This window comes from Castor canadensis, chromosome 15 (genome assembly GCF_047511655.1).
Source record: "Castor canadensis chromosome 15, mCasCan1.hap1v2, whole genome shotgun sequence".
NCBI classification, from domain to species: Eukaryota; Metazoa; Chordata; class Mammalia; order Rodentia; family Castoridae; genus Castor; species Castor canadensis.
In genome coordinates, this window is record NC_133400.1 from 47,909,530 (window position 1) to 47,931,114 (window position 21,585).

The window sequence follows — 21,585 nt, forward strand, 5'->3', positions numbered from 1 at the left end:
GTCTTCCATGATAAGCAGAAACTAAAACAATATGTGACCACAAAGCCACCACTACAAAAGATTCTTCAAGGGATTCTGCACACAGAAAGTGAAACCCAACATAACCATGAAAGGGCAGGCAGCACCAAACTACAGGAAAAGAAAAAATGAGAAAGTAGAAAGTAACCTTGATTTAGGTACACACAATCAAACCTTCAAACAACTAAGACAACCAAATGACAGGAATCACCACATACCTATCAGTACTAACACTTAATTCCCCCATCAAAAGGCACCGTTTGACGAAATGGATTAAAAAGGAAGATCCAACAATTTGTTGCTTACAGGAGACCCATCTCACTGACAGAAATAAGCATAGGCTTAGGGTGAAAGGCTGGAAGAAGATTTACCAAGCCAATGGCCCCCGAAAACAGGCAGGAGTTGCAATACTTATCTCTGACAAAGTAGACTTCAAACCTACATTGATCAAATGAGATAAAGAAGGACATCCATACTAATAAAAGGGGAAATAGACCAAAAGGAAGTAACAATTATCAACCTATATGCACCCAGTGTCAACGCACCCAATTTCATCAAACATACCCTGAAGAACTTAAAAGCATATATTAACTCCAACACAGTGGTCGTGGGAGACTTTAACACCCCATTATCATCAATAGATAGGTCATCCAAACAAAAAATCAATAAAGAAATCCTAGATCTAAAATATACCATACATCAAATGGACCTAGTATATGTCTACAGAACATTTCATCCAACTTCTACACAATATGCATTCTTCTCAGCAGCCCACAGAACCTTCTCCAAAATAGATCATATCCTAGGGCACAAAGCAAGCCTCAACAAATATAAGAAAATAGAAATTATACCATGCATTCTATCTGATCACAATGCAGTAAAAGTAGAACTCAACAACAAAATAAAGACAAAAAACATGCAAACAGCTGGAAACTGAATAACTCATTGCTTAATGAACAATGGGTCATTGATGAAATAAAAGAAGAAATTAAAAAGTTCCTGGAAGTCAATAAGAATGAAAACACAACCTACCGGAACCTATGGGACACAGCAAAGGCAGTCCTGAGAGGAAAGTGTATAGCCATGAGTGCATACATTACAGACTGAAAGATCTCAAATCAATGACCTAATGATGCATCTCAAACTCCTAGAAAAACAAGAACATGCAAATCCCAAAACAAATAAAAGGAGAGAAATAATAAAAATAAGAGCTAAAATCAATGAAATAGAAACCAACAAAACCATACAAAGAATTAATGAAACAAAAAGATGGTTCTTTGAAAAAATAAACAACATCAGCAGACCCCTGGCAAACCTGACTAAAATAAGGAGAGAAAAAACCCAAATTAGTAGAATCAGGAATGCATAAGGGGAGATAACAACAAATACCATGGAAGTCCAGGAAATCATCAGAGACTACTTTGAGAACCTATATGCAAATACATTCGAAAATCTTAAAGAAATGGACAGATTTCTAGATACATATGATCATCCAAAACTGAACCAAGAGGATATTAATCACCTGAATAGATCTGTAACACAAAATGAAATTGAAGCAGCAATCAAGAGTCTCCCTAAAAAGAAAAGTCCAGGACCTGATGGATTCCCTGCTGAATTCTATCAGACTTTTAAAGAAGAACTGATACCAACCCTCCTTAAACTGTTCCACTAAATAGAAATGGAAGGAAAACTGCCTAACACATTTTATGAAGCCAGTATTACACCTCATCCCAAAACCAGGCAAAGACACCTCCAAAAAGGAGAACTATAGGCCAATCTCCTTAATGAACATCGATGCAAAAATCCTCAATAAAATAATGACAAACCGAATTCAACAACAAATCAAAAAGATCATTCATCATAACCAAGTAGGCTTCATCCCAGGAATGCAGGGGTGGGGTGGTTCAACATATGAAAAATCAATAAACATAATAAACCACATTAACAGAAGCAAAGACAAAAACTACTTGATCATCTCAATAGATGCAAAAAAAGCCTTTGATAAGATCCAACACCATTTCATGATAAAAGCTCTAAGAAAAATAGGAATAGAAGGAAAGTACCTCAACATTATAAAAGCTATATATGACAAACCTACAACCAGCATTATACTTAACGGTGAGAAACTGAAACCATTCCCTCTAAAATCAGGAACTAGATAAGGATGCCCACTATCTCCACTCCTATTCAACATAGTACTGGAATTCCTAGCCAGAGCAATAAAGGCAAGAAGAAGGAATAAAAGGAATACAAATAGGTAAAGAAACTGTCAAAATATCCTTGTTTGCAGATTATATGATCCTATACCTTAAAGACCAAAACATCTCTACTCAAAAGCTCCTAGACACCATCAATAGCTATAGCAAGGTAGCAGGATATAAAATCAACATAGAAAAATCATTAGCATTTCTATACACTAATAATGAACAAACTGAGAAAGAATATATGAAAACAATTCCATTTACAATAGCCTCAAAAAAAATCAAATTCCTAGTTGTAAACCTAACAAAGGATGTGAACGACCCCTACAAGGAAAACTATAAACTTCTGAAGAAAGAGATTGAGGAAGACTATAGAAAGTGGAGAGATCTCCCATGCTCATGGATTGGTAGAATAACATAGTAAAAATGTCGATACTCCCAAAAGTAATCTACATGTTTAATGCAATTCCCATCAAAATTCCAATGACATTCATTAAAGAGATTGAAAAATCTACCGTTACATTTATATGGAAACACAAGAGGCCACGAATAGCCATGGCATTACTGAATAAAAAGAACAACGCTGGAGGTATCACAATACCCAACTTCAAACTATATTACAAAGCAATAACAATAAAAACAGCATGGTACTAGCACAAAAACAGACATGAAGACCAGTGGAACAGAATAGAGGACCCAGATATGAAGCCACACAACTATAACCAACTTGTCTTTTACAAAGGAGCTAAAAATATATGATGGAGAAAAGACAGCCTCTTCAACAAAAACTGCTGGGAAAACTGGTTAGCAGTCTGCAAAAAACTGAAACTAGATCCATGTTTATCACCCTATACCAATATTAACTCAAAATAGATCAGATCTTAATATCAGACCCCAAACTCTAAAATTGGTACAGGAAAGAGTAGGAAATACTCTGGAATTAATAGGTATAGGCAAGAACTTTCTCAATGGAACCCCAGCAGCACAGCAACTAAGAGCATAGATAAATGGGACTTCATAAAACTAAAAAGCTTCTGCTCAACAAAAGAAATGGTCTCTAGACTGAAGAGAACACAGAGTGGGAGAAAATATTTGCCAGCTACACATCAGACAGAGGACTGATAACCAGAATATATAGGGAACTCAAAAAACTAAATTCTCCCAAAATTAATGAACCAATAAAGAAATGGACAAGTGAACTAAACAGAACTTTCTCAAAAGAAGAAATTCAAATGGCCAAAAAACATATGAAAAAATGCTCACCATCTCTAGCAATAAAGGAAATGCAAATTAAAACCACACTAAGATTCCACCTCACCCCTGTTAGAATAGCCATCATTAGCAACACACCAACAACAGGTGTTGGCGAGGATGCGGGGAAAAAGGAACCCTCTTACACTGTTGGTGGGAATGTAGACTAGTACAACCACTCTGGAAGAAAATTTGGAGGCTACTCAAAAAGCTAAACATTGATCTACCATTTGATCCAGCAATACCACTCTTGGGGATATACCCAAAAGACTGTGACACAGGTTACTCCAGAGGCACCTGCACACCCATGTTTATTGCGGCACTATTCACAATAGCCAAGTTATGGAAACAGCCAAGATGCCCCACCACTGATGAATGGATTAAGAAAATGTGGTATCTATACACAATGGAATTTTATGCAGCCATGAAGAAGAATGAAATGTTATCATTTGCAAGTAAATGGAAGGAATTGGAGAACATCATTCTGAATGAGGTTAACCTGGCCCAAAAGACCAAAAATCATATGTTCTCCCTCATATGTGGACATTAGATCAAGGGCAAACACAACAATGTGATTGGACTTTGATCACATGATAAAGCGAGAGCACACAAGGAAGGTATGAGGATAGGTAAGACACCCAAAAAACTAGATAGCATTTTTCCCCCAACTCAGAGCAACTAAAGCAGATACTTCAAAGCAACTGAGGCCAATAGGAGAAGGGGACCAGGAACTAGAGAAAAGGTTAGTTCGAGAAGAATTAACTTAGAAGGTAACATCCATGTATAGGAAACCAATGCATGTCAACTTCCTGTATAGCTATCCTTATCTCAAGTAGCAAAAATCCTTGGTCCTTCCTATTATTGCTTATACTCTCTCTTCAACAAGATTAGAGATAAGGGAAGAATAGTTTCTGCCTGGTAGCGAGGGGTAAGGGGGGGTAAGGGAGGGAGCAGAAGGGTAGGGGAGGGAATGGGGGGAAAGGGGGAGAAATGACCCAAACATTGTATGCACATATGAATGAGATAAAAATTAAAAAGAAAAGACCAAACCTGAGAATCATGGGCATTGAAGAAGGAGAAGAGGTGCAAGCAAAAGGGATTCATAATATATTCAACAAAATAATAACAGAAAATTTCCCAAATCAGGAGAAAACTATGCCCATTCAGGTGCTGGAAACCTCCAGGACACCAAACAGACTTGACCAAAATAGAACTACCCCATGACGTATTATCATTAAACCAACAAGCACAGAGAACAGAGAAAGAATATTGAAGTCTGTAAGAGAGAAAAAACAAATAACATACAAAGATAAACACATCAAAATCTCACAGATTTCTCAACAGAAACCTAAAAGCAAGAAGGGCATAGAGTGGGGTATTCTAGGCACTGAATGAAAATAACTTCAACCCTAGAATATTCTACTCAGCACAACTGTCATTCAAAATAGATGGTACAATAAAAGTCTTCCACAAAAAGCAGAAACTAAAAAATATATGAGCACCAAGTCAAAAAAAGATTCTCCAAGGAATTCTGCACACAGAAAATAAAATCAAACAAAACCATGAGAGGACAGGCAGCACCAAACCACAGGAGAAGAAAAGACAAGGAATCAGAGAGTAACACTGATTCAGCTGCATACAATCAAACCCTTAAACAACAAAACAACTAAAATAACAGGAATCACCACATACCTATCAATACTAACACTGAATGTTAACAGACTTAACTCCCCCATCAAAAGACACCATTTGGCAAACTGGATTAAAAGGGAAGATCCAACAAGTTGTTGTTTACAGGAGACCCACCTCATTGACAGAAACAAGCACTGGTTTAAGGTGAAAGGCTGGAATAAGATTTACCAAGCCAATGACTCCCAAAAACAGGCAGGAGTAGCAATACTCAGCTCAGACAAAGTAGCCTTCAAACTTACATTGATCAATCGAGATAAAGGACACTGCATACTAATAAAGAAGAAATACACCAAAAAGAAATAACAATTATCAACCTATATGCACCCAACATCATTGCACCCAATTTCATCAAACATATTCTGAAGGACCTAAAGGCATATATAGACTCCAACACAGTGGTAGTGGGAGACCTTAGTAACCCCCATCACCAATAGATAGGTCATCTAAACAAAAAATCAATAAAGAAATTCTAGAACTAAATCACACCATAGATCAAATGGACCTAGCTGATGTCTACAGAATATTTCATCCAAATTCCACACAATATACACTCTTCTCAGCAGCCCATGGAACCTTCTCCAAAAATGATCATATCTTAGGGCACAAAGCAAGCCTCAGCAAATATAAGAAACCAGAAATAATCCCATGCATTCTATCTGATCATAGTGCATTAAAACTAGAACTCTACAACAAAAACAACAATAGAAAACATGCAAACAGTTGGAAGCTGAACAACACATTGCTCAATGATCAATGGGTCATTGATGAAATAATAGAGGAAATTAAAAGGTTCCTGGAAGTTAATGAAAAAGAAAACAATACCTACCAGAACCAAAGGGACACAGCAATGGCAGTCCTAAGAAGAAAGTTAATAGCCATGAGTGCATATATTAAAAGGACAGAAAGATCTCAAAACAATGACCTAATGCTACATCTCAAACTCCTAGAAAAAGAAGAACAAGCAAATCCCAAAACAAGCAGAAGGAGAGAAATAGTAAAAATAAGGGCCAAAATTAATGAAATAGAAACAAACAAAAAACCATACAAAGAATCAACGAAACAAAAAGCTGGTTCTTTGAAAAAATAAGTAAGATTGACAGACCCCTGGAAAACCTGACTAAAATGAGGAGAGAAAAAACCCAAATCAGTAAAATCAGAAATGCAAAAGGGGAGATAACAACAAACACTACAGAATCATCAGAGACTACTTTGAGAACCTATATTCCAATAAATTTTAAAATCTTGAAGAAATGCATGAAATTCTAGATACTTATGGCCACCATAAGTGATATTAATCACCTGAATAGATCTATAACACAAAATGAAATTGAAGCAGCAATAAAGAGTCTCCCAAAAAGGAAAAGTCCAGGAACTGATGGATTCTCTGCTAAATTCTATCAGACCATTAAAGAAGAACAAATACCAACTCTCCTTAAACTTATCTATGAAATAGAAAGGGAAGGAAAACTGCCTAACTCATTTTATGAAGCCAGTATTACACTCATCCCAAAACCAGACAAAGACACCTCCAAAAAGGAGAACTATAGGCCAATCTCCTTAATGAACATCAGTGCAAAAATCCTCAATAAAATAATGGCAAACTGAATCCAACATGTCAGAAATATCATTCACCCCAACCAAGTAGGCTTCATCTCAGGGATGCAGGAGTGGTCCAACATATGCAAATCTATAAAGAGATTGAGGAAGACCACAGAGGGTGGAAAGATCTCCCGTGCTCATGGATTGGTAGAATCAACATAGTAAAAATGGGGAAAAGACAGCCTTTTCAACAAATGTTGCTTGGAAAAGTGGTTATCCGCCTGCAAAAAACTGAAACTAAATCCATGTTTATCACCCTGTACATGTGTCAACTCTAAATGGATCAAGGACCTTAATATCAGACCTGAAACTCTAAGTTAGTATAGGAAAGAGCGGGAATATTCTGGAGGCAATAGGTATAGTAAAAGACTTCCTCAATAGAACTCCAGCAGCTCAGCAACCAAGAGAAAGGATTGACAAACGGGACTACATAAAATTGAAAAGCTTCTGCACAACGGAAGAAATGGTCTCTAAACTGGAGAGACCTCCCATAAAGTAGGAGAAAACACTTGCCAGTTACACATCAGACAAAGGACTGATGACTAGAATATATAGGGAACTCAAAAAACTAAACAGTCCCATAATCAATGAAGCAATAAGGAAATGGGCAACTGAAATAAACAGAACTTTTACAAAAGAAGAAATTCAAATGGACAAAAAGCACATGAAAAAATGCTCACCATCTCTGGCCATAAAGGAAATGCAAATCAAAACCACACTAAGATTCCACCTCACCCCTGTTAAAATAGCTAGCATCAAAAACACCACCAACGACAGGTGTTGGCGAGGATGTGGGGAAAAAGGAACCCTCGTACACTGCTGGTGGGAATGCAAGCTAGTGCAACCACTCTGGAAAACAGTATGGAGGCTTCTTAAAAACCTAAACATAGATCTGCTGTACGATCCAGCAATCCCACTCCTGGGGATATACCCAAAGGAATGCAACTCAGGTTACTCCTGAGGTACCTGCACACCCATGTTTATTGCAGCACTCTTCACAATAGCCAAGTTATGGAAACAGCCAAGATGCCCCACTATTGACGAATGGGTTAAGGAAATGTGGTCATTACACACAGTGGAATTTTATTAAGCCATGAGGAAGAATGAAATCTTATCATTTGCAAGTAAATGGATATAACCGGAGAACATCATTCTGAGCGAAGTTAGCCAGGCTCAAAGACTAAAAATCATATGTTCTCCCCCATATGTGGACTTTAGATCTAGGGCAAATGCAGCAATGTTGTTGGACTTAGGTCACATGCTAAGGGGAGATTACATGTGGGAGGAATGGGGATAAGTAGGGAACTCAAAACTTGAAAGTGTTTGATGTCCCCACGGCAGAGGAGTTAATAAAGTAACCTTAAAATGATGGCAGTCAATACAGGAAGGTAACCGGGAAGTAGTGCAGAGGTCAGGTAGAGATGAATCAATTCGGGTTGAAATACACTGGTGCATGGAAGCAATGCTAGGAATCTCTCTGTATAGGTATCCATATCTCAACTAGCAAAAACGCTATGTCTTTCTTATTACTGCTTATGTCTTCGCTTCAACAAAATTAGAGAAAAGGGCAGAACAGGTTCTGCCTGGAAGCAAAGGGGGAAAGGGGGAAGGAAGGGGGCAGGGGGCAGGAGGGAGAAATGGTGCAAACAATGTATGTACATATGAATAAATGAATTAAAATAAATAAAAAATAAAATAAAAGATTGAAAGTTAAAAAAAAAAAATTAGCATCTTCCCCCAGCAGGACACTGCTTCCCAGGAGACCCCAGACGACAAGATATAAGCCCTGCTCTAGTCTTTCCGGAAGCTGATTAGTCTACGTTTGGCAGAAGCCTGAGGAGTCATTCATCTCACCTTTGAGGACGAGTCTGTTCCATGTATTCCTCTTAGTAATCCTGGTCAGCTCTCTACCTGGGGACCCGCAGGCCTTAAACTGTGACTCATGTATACAGACTACCCGAGTGGGGAGCGCTGTTACCAAAACTCTGGTTTTCCATATTATTATTTCTGTGCAGGCACAATTGCTGGGTCATGCACCCACAACCATACCACCTACTCAGTGTGCTTTCATCATGGCCAGTATATTTGTTTTAACCCCATCTATCACTCTCAGGAGCAATGACTAGAGGTCCAACCCCAACAAACCTGTGTTCACAATAGCTAAAAACACCAGGCCTTAGGGCAACTGCGGGGGACTAGCCTGGGAAAGGACCTACAGGTTAAATGACAAGTATATATGCCCAGAATATGACTGGGACATCTGGTTGTGCATACTATGAACAACTCTACTACCCTTATTGGGGTTGTGAAAGGTGGGCAACTTGGCTAAAAGGGGAGGAGGTCCATACCTCACATGGAATTGCTGCTCTTTTACAAAAAAGGGAAGCAGCCCCAGACTGCACTCTTGATGCCTGTAACCCTATAAATTTCACTATTTTCAACCTCAGTGAAACAGGCTGGGAAGTTGAGAAAAAGTTTGACGTTTTAATCTGTAAAAAGAAAACAGACTCCAGTACTTTGCTGCATTTTCAACTCATCATGATCACTCATCAGACTTCCTCATACCAGCTCTTTCACTCCTTTTACGAGGAGATACAAAGTGAGTTTTCCATCTCAGTTACAACCAAAAACCTGTTCCTCTCACTAGCTGAGTCTATAGCTCAAACTGTAAATGTAATTTTGTATTATGTTTGTGGAGAAACATATGAGAAACCATCATGGGAGGCAAAAGAGCTACACCCACAAGAGCCCTTTAATGAAACCACTCTCTCAGCCACAGGGAGAGCATTTGGCTCCTGAAAACCTCTGTTATTGCGAATTACTGTATCTCCCATCCAAAAGGCCAATTCTCCACCCTGGCAGGGGACTTGATTTGCTTGGGACAAAAGTTTTACAATGACACTACTCAGGAGGCTCAATGATGAGGGGGGTCTGAATCACATGGAGTCCCAACCTCACCCGCTGGCTACAATAGCCAGGAATAATCTCAATCTGAATAGATGCTGTTTAATGACAAGATGAAAAAGTTTGCCCATGTCCCCATGCAGACCTGAAAGGGATGGAGCCCCAGTGATCTATTCAGGGACTGGTTCTCAACCCTAGGTGGGTTCAAGACCTTAATAGGGACAATGTTCCTTATCTTAAGAGCATGCCTGACATTGCCCTGCCTAATCCCCTGGTACTGCAGTCTTTATCAAGATGATGCTCTTGGACCCAGAAGTGAGTCTGAGCATAAAAGAGGGGAATATGGCAGGAAGGAAGGGAGCAGGAAGAGAGATTAATGAGTGCTACAGTAAAACAAAGGAAAGCTGGAGTTGGGGAATGTTACCTGGAGACCAAAGGTTAAAACAGCCAATGAAATAACATGTGATTATGCATAGGACAAGTTATACTCCCTCATTTCTGTAAATGATATATAAGGAAAGCCCGCTTTGTTCTGGGCTCAGCCTTTGGACACGAATCCACTGAATCACTGCCGGCTTGGTTAATAAACTTGCTTCCTGAAAATTTTGTGCCCTCTCAGTCTCTGTCTGAGCCCTCCTGCAACACCAGAACACAATTCAAGAAGTTCTGTAGAAACACAAACTATCCAGTTTCCAACTTAGTAAAATCCACGTCAGGCATCCAATCAAAGATCACCAGACACAAAAAGAGGCAGGAAAATATGACCCATAAGGTAGAGAATAATCAATCAATCAAAACCAACCCAGAACTGACCCATTTTTAATACTGGCAGAGGAGGACACTGAAACAGTTATTAGAACTGCATTCCATGTGTTCAAAAAGTTACAAAGACTCAAGTAGAACTTCTAGATAAGAAAAATGCAAGGAATGGGGTTATTAGCAAAGTACATATTACAAAATAGTGTATGTAAAAACATACTAATAGAAACTAGCCAAGATAAAATATAGAAAAAAGAACTGTACAAAGTAAAGAAGACTGAGGATGTAGCTCAGTGGTAAAGCACTTGCCTAGCATGTACAGGCCTTGGGTTTGAACCCCAACACCACAAAGAGAGAAAGGGACAGAGACTTTAATTCATGACATATAGTCATGTGGCCTAATAAATGTATAAGTGAAGTTCCCAAATTATGGCGGGCAGAGAAAATACCGAAAGAAATAATGGTCACAAAAAATCCAAATTTAGCTGGGCACTGCTGGCTCACACCTGAAATTCCAGCTACTCAGGAGGCAGAGATTAGGAGGATCATGGTTCAAGGCTATCCAGGGCAAATAGTCTGTGAGATCCTATCTTGAAAATACCCCAATACCTCCCCCAGTCAAAAAAAAAGGGGGCTGGTGGAGTAGCTCAAGTAGTAGAGAGCCTGCCTAGCAAGCGTGAGGTCCTGAGTTCAAACCCTAGTACCACCAAAAGATAAAAAAATCCAAGCTTAAGAAAAACTTATAAATCCAAACTTCTGAGAAGCTCAACAAACTCTAAATACAAGGAACATGAAGAAAAGCATGCCAGTGAACATTGTAATCAAATTATTCAAAGTCAGTAATAAAAAGAAAACCTTAAAAAGTATCTAGAGACCTTTTTTGCAGAAATTGGCAAGCTTACCCTAAAAGTCATGAAATTGTAAGGAATTCAGAATAGTCAAAACAATCTAGAACAAGAAAAAAGCTGCAGGATTCACTCTCAATTTCAAAACCCACCACAAAGCTACAGTAATCAAATTATGCACTGTCATAATGATAGACACTTAGGTCAATGGAATAAAATTAGAGTCCATAAATAAAACTATACATTTAGAGGAAATCGACTTTTTAGGAGATTTCTAAGATAAGAAAGGAAAATTAGCCTTTTTTCAGCAAATGGTGCTAGAACAAGATACCTACACGAAAACAGTGAAATTGGTCCTGGTATGGTGGTATATACCTATAATCTCAGCATTTGGGAAGATAAAACAGGAGAATCAAGAGTTTTGAGGCCAGGCTGGACTACATAGTGAGACCCTTTGGGCCCTTACCTCATACCATATATGAAAATTAATTCCAAGTATATCAAACACATCCAAAGTAGATAAACTGGACTTACTCAAAATTAAAAAAAAGCTTCTGTGCCTTCAAACACACTATCAAGAAAGTAAAAAGACAACCCAGAAAATAAGAAAATATTTGAAAATTGTATATTTGATAAGTCTAGTATCAAGAATATGTTAAAAAAAACTTTACAACTCAAAAATGATAAGTAATCCAATTTAAAATGGTCAAAGGGTTTAAAGAGACATTTGTGTAGGAAAAAATGGGGTTTCCACTCTGTTTTCATATGATGAAAATCAATATAGAAGACTTCTGTCACCCCATAAGGTATGGGGATTTCTCCCCACCAGCAAGCAGTCATTTCTGCCACAGTGGACAACAGCTAGGTATCCTCTAATTCAATTCAGTCTGACACTCTGCCTAGAGGCAGCATCAGACCTCACAAGCAGAGGGCTCAGTTCCCAAGCCAGCCCACTTCACAGACCAGTCACAAGGTAGGGCTGTCTGCCTGTACTTCTGACAGAACAGGTATAAATCAGGGATCCCACCACCTCCTTGTCAAGTTTGGTAATCTTCTAGAGTAGGTTACAGAACTCAGAGAAGAGCTTCACTTATGATGATTGATTTATTACAAAGGACAGACCGCAGGAAGAGCAAAAGGAGAGATGCATAGGGCAAAGTATGAGACAGAGGCACAATGTTTCCTGGGCACCATTCTCCTTGCACCTCCATGTATCCTACCACCCAAAAGCTCTCTGAGCCCACAGTTTATTGTTTTTAATGGCAGCTCCCTCATGTATCCATCTCTGGAGGATGGGAGATAGGAGCTGAAAGTTTCAGGCCTCTCATCAAGATCTGGTCTCTCTGGTCACCACCAGTCCCCACCCTGAAGCTATCTCCCAGAATTACCTCATGATAATAAAAGATGTTCCTAGCCCTCGGAAATCCCAAGGGATTTAGGACCTCTGTATTAAGAATCAGGGACAAAGATTAAATACATATTTCTTATGATGCCACAGTACTAGTTACTAGGTACAGTGATCCCTGAGCTTCTCCCAAGGGGCTTTCTAGTTGAGCCATCTAAGGTCTCCCAAGAGGAACTCTGAGGGAATAGTTGGGGGAGTCCAGGATCACCCTTCCTCATCATTCATGGCCTCCACATCCAAACTTTCCCAGGCTTCTTTCCAGCTGGGACACCTCTAACAGACATGAGTTCCTCTACCCCTCCACCCTAACAGGCTCCTGAGGGGAACTCTGGTCTTAGTTATAACTCCCAGAAAAGTCTCCTTTCCCCTAGGCATAAGACATTGAAGCTTCCAATCCTGCCTAGCCCAAGACCAGTGCCTTCCAGACCACCCTCCAGCCCAGCTCAAGAAACCCCACACCAGAGTAGCACTCACACTCTACGCGGAGCTCAGCCTTGGTGGAGGAGACACCCATGCTGTTCTCAGCCAGGCAGCGGTAGACACCCATGTCCGCTGGCACCACGGCCGTGATGATGAGCTGGTGGCCACCCTGCTGGTCTTCATTGATCATGTAGTGGTCATCCTCTTCCAGCAGTTTCCCATCCTTGAACCAACGCACACTGGGCACTGGCTGGCCTGTCACTACACAGTCAAAGCTCACGGGGTAGCCATCCTGCACTTCTTGGTTCTGGAGCTCTGTCAGGAATACTGGGGCTGGAAAAGGCAGGCCAGGCATGCAATGAGTTAATCCTGGGTGTGCTGGTCACACACAGCTTCCTATACCTCAAGTTGCCAACAGATGGGAAGTTTGACACACATCTGCATGGCAGCTATTCACCCAGGAGTGCTCAGGCCCTGACATACTCTGAAGTTTGCCTACTAAGCTTCTCCCTTTTCCTCATTCTCTAAGAATTCCTTTTGGTTCCCAAGCTACCATGAAACAAGAGGGATGGAAAACTGAAAAGGGTAGAAAAAGAAGAGGTAAGGCTGTGTGGGCTAGGAGTCCACAAAGAACAGATGAGGTCTGCCAGCCTTACTCCTTCTACTCCTCCACCCTACCTCTGGACCCTAGTTCCGGACCCCAACCAAAGACTCACCAGCATCAGAAGTCAGCAGGCTGGGTACAGGCTCCAGAGGCATCACAGGGGTGGGGGCAGGGGCCACCTTGCTGATGCGCATCTCCACCCCCCGGGGCCCCTGCTCCACAAGGCCAATTTCCACTCCAATGCCCAAGGTGGCAAACATCTCCTGGAAGCAAGTGACTGCCCGATGGGCTTCAGTGAGCACCTCGAAACGGATGCAGATGAAATGCTCATCTTCTCGGTATGTCTGCCAGTCCGCAGGCTCCTCTGGCTCTGCAGTGCCCTCATCTGCACTGAGGAAGAGTTCCTCATCCGAAACCTCAGATGGGCCCTTGGTGTGAAAGAGCCGGTGCAGACGCCGGGCAGCCCGGCGGAAGGTATCGTCCAGCTCACCCCCTGAGGAGCTCTCAGCCTCGCTCTCTGTCCCGCTGACAACCACACAGGCACTGTGGCTCACTTGGCCAAACTTGTTACTCACTTGACAGGTGTAGCGGCCAGTATCAGCATGACCCAGACCAGTGACTAGCAGAGAGCAGGTGCCATCCCCAAGCTGGTCGATGTGGTGGTGCCGTCCATCAGTTAGCTCCACACCATCCTTCAGCCAGCAGGCCCGAATGTCTGCCTTGCTGGCCACTACACACTCCAGCCGCAGAGCATCCCCCACCTGTACTTCAGTATCTCCAAATGTGTGGGAGAACACAGGCCCTTCCTGCTGCTTTATCTCCTTCCGGACCTTGTAGCCCTTAAAGGCAGCCTGGATCTTCACTGCTGCCTTGTCCATGGAGGAATCTCCCAAGTCCACAGCATTCAAGTCACCTGGAGGTGGGTACGCTGTGGCTGGTTGCTCCTGCTGCTTCTGTAGCTTCACAGAGACAGATGCTGGGGCCCCAACCTGTGGGCATGGAATGTGACATCATGGTATGGAAGGGAAACTGAGGCCAGGAACAGAGTCAGGGCCCCAATGCCAGGTCTTACTCCTGGACTCCATTCAACGGAGCCCAGGTGACTGCTAGCTCCTATTGCTACCCAAAAGCAAGTCAACTTCCCTTTATACAGTCAACCAGGTGGGGGTTAACAGCATTGTAAGAAACACAAGAGGGGCCATTTTCAGATCTTCAGGAAAAAGTTTTAGCTAGGTAAGTGGATGGATGGATGGATAAAAAATGCACAGATAGATGAATGGTTGGATGAGTGAATGGGTGGTGGATGGATGGATGAATGAGTGGATGGACAGATGGGCAGGTGGGTAGATGGACAGACAGATGGGTAGATGGGTGGGTAAACAGGTTGACAGATAAATGGATGAACAGGTGAACAAATATAGGAGTGATGGATGAATAAATGGTGGATAAATGAAGGAGTGGATGTGTGGGTGGTAGGTGGATGAATGGTGGATGGGGGATGGATAGATGGGGTATCAAAGGATGGTTCTATGAGTTGGAAGACTGGTAAACAAACTGGAAGATAAATGGGTAAACTGGTAAACAGTTACAAGAGTGGTAGGTAGTAGAGTGATGGATAGGTGGATGGGTGATAGCTGAGTGAATAGATTGATAGATAAAGTATTAAACAGGTGAGCAGGTGCAGGAATGATAAATGGTGGATGGATGAGTGGACAGATGGGCAGATGGATGGATGGATAGATAAGTGGATATACTGATGAAAGGATGGAGGGCAGATAATGGATAGATGAACAGATGAATGGATGCAAGGAAGGATGAATGCAAGAATAGATGGATGGATGCATGGTGGGTAGATCAATAGATAGTAGGAAGGAAAGATGATGCATAGATGGGTGGGTAGACAGATGAATGGGTGGATGGATAGATGGTTGGAAGATAGGTCCATGAGTGGGTGGAGAAGGTCTAAGACACCCATGTCTTAACTTTTAAGCCAAGCAGGAGGCTCACCTTGCTGGCGAGAGGTGATGCCCCAGGCCTCCCAGCTTTCTTGAGGTAGGTAACTAGGGCAGGGGTCCCTGCCCAGGACTCATCATCAGAGCTGGTGTGTGAGAGATCAGCCTCTCCAGTACGTGCCAGCTCATCAGCTGTGGAGTAGCCCTCAGAGAGATCAGGAGCCACCTCCTCTGCCTCCTGTCGCAGGTGCTGCACGCGGCCATCCTCCTCAGGCATCTCACTGATAGAGTCCAGGGTGGGCTCACGGCTCATGCGGCGCTTCCGAGCTAGGGCTTCCCAGAGCAGGTGCAGGTCACCCTCTTGGGCTGCCTCTGGGGGCAGGCTGGGCTGCGTAACAGCCTCATCCTCAGAGCCTGGGGTCAGCACCACTGAGGAAGGCAGGACACTGGTCAGTGGACTAGGATAGAGCTGTTGACTCCATTCACACTGTCACTGCTAACTGGTATGTGGCCTCAGTGGGGCCTTGCTGGACCTCTGCTCCCCACCTGGCACCAAGTACCTTTACCAGGTCTTAGGTTCTGAGCCTCAGCCTCCAGCTCCCAACACCAGTTTCCACTCAGTCTACCTCCTGCACAGGGCTCTGCAAAGTCAAACTGGCCCTTTCTGGACCTGCTGCTTGACTAGGAGCCCAGACTCACAGGAGCATTAGTCCACTATAGCAAGGCGGATATATGTGCACTTGAGTGCATGCACTTGAATGCAATAGGGCCAGGCTCAGAGATCCGGGGAAAGAAGGGGGAACAAACAGTACAGGGTGGTGCTTGGAGAGCGGGGGGTTACTCAGAAAGTGGGGAAGAACACAGAAGGGGCTCAGAGGAGGGAGGTACTCAGAGTACTAGTGGTGTTCAGAGTGCAGGGTGAGGTCAGAGTACAGGAGGGAGCTCAGAGCATGAAGAATGAAACTCAGAGCATAGAATGGGCTCAACACAGAGGAGTTGAGTTGCCAGGGGCCTCAGCACAAGGTTTGGACAGCTCAGAGGACACAGAAGGTCTGAGAGCACAGGGAACCTACAGGACTGTCAGTGTGGGGGAGGCCTCAGGGCACAGGGCAACAGAAGAGGGCTCAGAGTATGGAAGGGTCAAAGTGCAAGGGTGCTAAGAGTGCAGGAGTGCAATAAGAGTACAGACAGGACTTAGCATACAGGAGTGCCTCAAAGTACAGAGAAGACTAAGAGAGCAGGGGGATAATGAGCAGAGGAGGTTCAAAGTACAAGGGAGAGAGACCTCAGAACTTTTGGGGGACTCAGCATATAAAGGGCCCAAAGATTTAGGAAAGCCAGCACTAGGAAAACAACCCCTCCACGTTATGTGGGGTCATGGAGAAGACCCTCAACATTTCCTCCAGACTGCTGGTGAGGAGAATGGCCAGGCCAGCCCCCTCCCCATACCCCCGGACTTCCCACCTCAGAGCCCAGGACACACCCTGAAAGGTGGCAGCCTGGGTGGAGTCTGGGCCCTGGGCAGGGCCACAGCGGTACTCTCCCTGGTCTTCTGTTCTGAAGCCCTTGATCACGAGCATCTGCTGCCGACCCTGAGAGACCACCTCGAAGTGCCCACTGGGCTGGATGCGCTCTGTCCCCTTGTGCCAGACTACCTCACCAGCCTCAGCCGCCATCTCCAACTCCAGACAGACATTCTCTCCAACTACCACCTGCCGTCTCTCAGGGGCTGGAGGTAGGGGAAGTGCAGGCTCCTTTGGCTCTGCTAGAGAACAGTATCCACAAACAATGGATAGGTCACATTAGCCAGAACGGGCACCACGGTCCAGGCCCCACCCTACAGGCCTTTCTCCCTCCAGCTTTAGCAGGCTGGGCCCTCTCCTGAACCTGGACCAAGGGCAGTAACTCACCGAGCCTGACCATTTGGGGCAGGTGCACAGGATCCCCAGCACCTGCTGGGCCCACAGCTGCTACTCGGAAGCGGTAGGTCTCCCCTGGGGTCAGGCCATCCACCACACACTCTGGCCCAGGCACCAGTTCATGGCACAAATGCCACTGGCCTGTGGACCCCTCCTTCATTTCTACCCGATAGCCACATAGACCACCACCACCATCGTTTGTGGGAGCCACCCAGGACAGGGTCACAGAGCAGCCACTGCGACCCACCACCTCAGCATCCTCTGGTGGGTCAGGGAGGCCTGCAAGGAAGGGAGCAGATCAGAACATCCACTGGGACCTGCAGTACCTCTAGTAGCTACTGGGTCTTGTACTGGACACGGCATAGGCACTGGGACAGGCCACCTCCCTTGAGACCTGTGTGCCACTCCACCCAGTAGCCCAAGCTTGTCTCAGAGAGTGAATGATGCTGCAGAAATCCTCAGGGGGGTGTGTTTGTGCATCACAGCGAAATGATGTGCCCAGAGCCCACCTGTGGTGCACACTGAGAGTTCCCAGCAGCATATGAACTGAAGACCCTCATTCCTCCTGCCTCCCCCACTCCACCAGAGCTGCACTCATATCTGCTCTGGTCAGCTGGCCTCTCAGACCTGCAGGAGTGTGGGGGCGGAGAAGCAGGAGAGGACACATGGAATGACCACCCTTCATCAATTAGGGTCTGTTAGATTCACATTGGACCCAGCCCTGGATGGTCTTTCCACCCAAAGAGCTGCAAGGGAGCTTGTCCCAGACCCAACCTGCTGGGGAGGGACCCCTGCCAACCACTCACTCAGCACAGAGAGCCTTGCTGAAGCCACAGCATCATGGGCAGCAAAGGTGACCTCTCCAGCATGGTGGGACTGGGCACTGTGTAGCAGCAGGGCATGCTGGCAGCCATCCACGGTGACTGACCAGGCGGAATCATCTGGCTGAACCGCGGCTCCATTGATGTACCAGGTCGCCTCACCCACAGGCACTGCCTCACTGAGCATGCATGTGAATTGGGCCTGCTCTCCAGTACACACTGCCAAGTCTTGAGGGGCTTCCAGAACCTCTAAGCGCCAGCCTGTAGAAGCAGAGCAGAAAAGTAAATGAGAGGGGGAGGGGATTCCAGTGTAGGAACTCAAGACCCCTGGCCCCTACCAGGCCTCCCCTCAACCCAGTCTCAAGTTAGAGAAATCTCAGATCACCTGTCATCCAATTCCCTCAGCCAGCAAAGCCTCACACTAGAGCTGTTTAGGAGAGATTCACAACCTTCACTTGCAGCCCCACTCCTCTGGAGAGCAGCTGACCCACAGTGGGAGAAGCCTCACAAACCAAGGACCCCTATCCCTCCTGCTCTGCACAGCTTCCAGTGGGAGGGGTCTTGGAGACCCTCTCGTGCTTCCCTATGCCCTTTTCCACTCCATAGCCCAGTGCCCCTACAGACCAAGGGGTCCAACTACCTATAGAAGGAGTTGCAAAGTCTGAAGCCCCAACCCCCAACTCTCCTGGGCTGAAAGACCCTCTAGTGGGAGGAGTCTCAAAGACACCTCCCCACTCCCTGGCACCCCACTCCAGCCCCAGCACTCCTGCCCCACCTATAGGGTGGCAGCCCCCAGTTAATGTCCCTACCGTCACAGGCTCTAGTCCTTCTCTCCCAGTGAGTTGCCAACTCGGTCTCCAGTTTGGAACTGGGACAAGAAGTGTCAGAGACCCTCTAGTGGTAGAAGTCTCAGAGGCCATCCTCTCCTCATGCTGTCCTCTCCTCAACGGCCCCTGCCTAAGGCTCAGTCTCCTGTGGGAGGGCCTCACCCTGTCCCTCCATCCTGCACCCACAAAGCAAGATCACCTCTGACAGTGAGGAAAGCAGACGTGACCACATCCCCAGCCAAGAAGGTCACACGGCAGCTGTCCTGTGGCCGCAGGTTTTTGAGCAGCAACAGGTGCCGCAGGCCATTCTCAAAGTAGACCACTTCAGCATTTTCGGAGGTGTTCACGGGCTCATCATCCAGCAGCCAGGTGTGGGCAGCCACCTCAGGCCGGGACAGCTGGCACTCAAACAGAGCCTCGCCACCCTCAGGGACATCCACATTCTCCAGGGCCCGAACCACAGTGTTCTTGGCTGCAGAGAGAGGGGGGTTCAGGGTGTCTAGGCCTCCAAGGATTCCCCACCACTACCTCTTGGAAGAGCCCCCCAAAACTACAAAGGGCCAAACAGAATGTCACCTTAGTGGCTGTGGTGGAGGGTAGTACTCATGGTTCACATAAAGGTAGCATGGTCACCCAGCCCCCTCCCACTCCATGCCCTTTTGGGGCAATTCACCCAAAAGCAGCATCCCCCACCTCACAGATGAGAAACCTTGCAGGTGTTCACAAAACTAGAAACTTATGATCTGTCCGGGTGGGCTCAACTCCAGCTGGAGGCTCAGTGGTGTGCACATTCCCACCATGGCATCTGCAGCATCTGGGTTTGGACCCAGCACCGCTTCTTCACATCCTCCAAACAGGACTACTAGACCTGTCATAGTTCCTCAGACACACTACACACACACACACACACACACACACACACAGGACTACTAGACCTGTCATGGTTCCTCAGACACACTACACACACACACACATACACACACACACACACACCGATGCCCTTCTCTTCTCCCCTCCTTGCTAATTTTAACATCCAGTGTTTCTCACAGAAGCCACAAGCTCATGAAAAGTATGCCCTAACTTAGCTACAGCTCAGTGCCTAGCAGGGCAGTCTTGCCACCTGTGGGTTACTCCCCTTGTATAGGTCATCTGTATCACAAGGATGGTTGCTGCCTGCCTGTCATTCTGCTGATTGCATAGCCAAAGCCACACCACAGGTGTGCTGGGCCTGGGGCTGCCTGCCAGGTAGCCTCACCTTGTACTTGGAGTAATGCCACCACACGGGTGCCTGCAGCCTCACAAGAATAGATACCGCTGTCACGGGGCAGGGCTGGCCTGAAGGTCAGCCTGGCCACGGTCCAGTCCTGCTCTATGATGACACGGTGCCCATCTGTGCACACCTCCCGCTCGTCCATCTTCCATGTGGCCTGCACAGGCCGTGAGTATTGGCAGAGGAGCTCAGCTGAGCCACCCTCCTCCACCACCAGGTCCTGCATGGCACTGACCACCTCCACCGTGGGATCTGTCGGCCAACACGCCGGACACGCATCAGCCCCTGGGACAGCACCACCATGGCCCACCCATATTCTGCTGTGTTAGTGGCTTCAGCAGCTATAAGCATAGAGCTTTGGTGGGCAATGGCTTAGCAATGGCTGCCTGGCATTTGGCCAGGAAGGGGAACCCATCACAGTAGCCCAGAACCCTCCACACTAGACAAGCTTCACCCCTGCCCATGGCAGACAGTACTATCAGGCTGAGTTCTATCCAGGCTGGGCCCCTCTGGTCTAAGGAAAACACACACATCCCCCCTAAACACTCCTCCTGGGGCCCCCAGGCCCTGTATCAGATTCTAGAGCCACAGCCCAGCTTGCCCCTCTCCAAGTGCCTTGCTGTCCCCCTTTGGGGCCCCTTTTCATCTCCATCTGTTGAAATCCTACTCAACAAATGGCTGCTCACCCCAAGACCTGGATGAATAATCCATTTTTTCTATGAGCTCTCACAGGAGGCCAGTTGGCAAAGGCACCATGTGAAGCTACTGGGAAGCAGATAAGTGGGGTCTCTAGCAGACCTATCTAGTTAGCTCTTCTTCAGAAGAGCACAAGATCCCAACTGAGCCCACAGTGAGGGATGCCAGTATTCCCCAGACAAGGCCAGGGCCTGGGGCAAGGATTTCTCTTTCAGGAGCCCAGGAAGGCCCCCTTAAGAGACTGGACTTTGTGGGTAGAGATGTGCAGCCAGCAAGATGGTGGCCAAGTGAGCAGCATGCACAAGCCCCATCCAGCGGGTGGGCATAGGACTAGCTTCCAGATGAATGGTTCCCTGAGCCTAGAATTCCCACTCAGGAAGTAACAGGCAAGGGCAGGCACAG

General features: G+C 45.4%; 1 protein-coding gene across 24 annotated transcripts in view; it reads right to left on the reverse strand.

Moving 5' to 3' along the window:
- Window positions 1–21,585, reverse strand: part of Obscn (obscurin, cytoskeletal calmodulin and titin-interacting RhoGEF) — a 189,488-nt gene that overhangs the window by 53,106 nt on the left and 114,797 nt on the right. For 16 of the 24 annotated variants that reach the window (XM_074056091.1, XM_074056092.1, XM_074056090.1 and 13 more), the window contains 8 exons: window positions 20,473–20,739; window positions 19,417–19,689; window positions 18,376–18,651; window positions 17,561–17,848; window positions 17,134–17,415; window positions 15,706–16,079; window positions 13,811–14,687; window positions 13,149–13,427 (listed from right to left, as the gene is read on the reverse strand). In XM_074056091.1, coding sequence (XP_073912192.1) covers window positions 13,149–13,427; window positions 13,811–14,687; window positions 15,706–16,079; window positions 17,134–17,415; window positions 17,561–17,848; window positions 18,376–18,651; window positions 19,417–19,689; window positions 20,473–20,739 — 2,916 coding nt within the window. The remainder of the gene's footprint in view (window positions 1–13,148; window positions 13,428–13,810; window positions 14,688–15,705; window positions 16,080–17,133; window positions 17,416–17,560; window positions 17,849–18,375; window positions 18,652–19,416; window positions 19,690–20,472; window positions 20,740–21,585) is intronic. The other 8 variants (XM_074056102.1, XM_074056097.1, XM_074056096.1 and 5 more) reach the window with 4 other exon arrangements.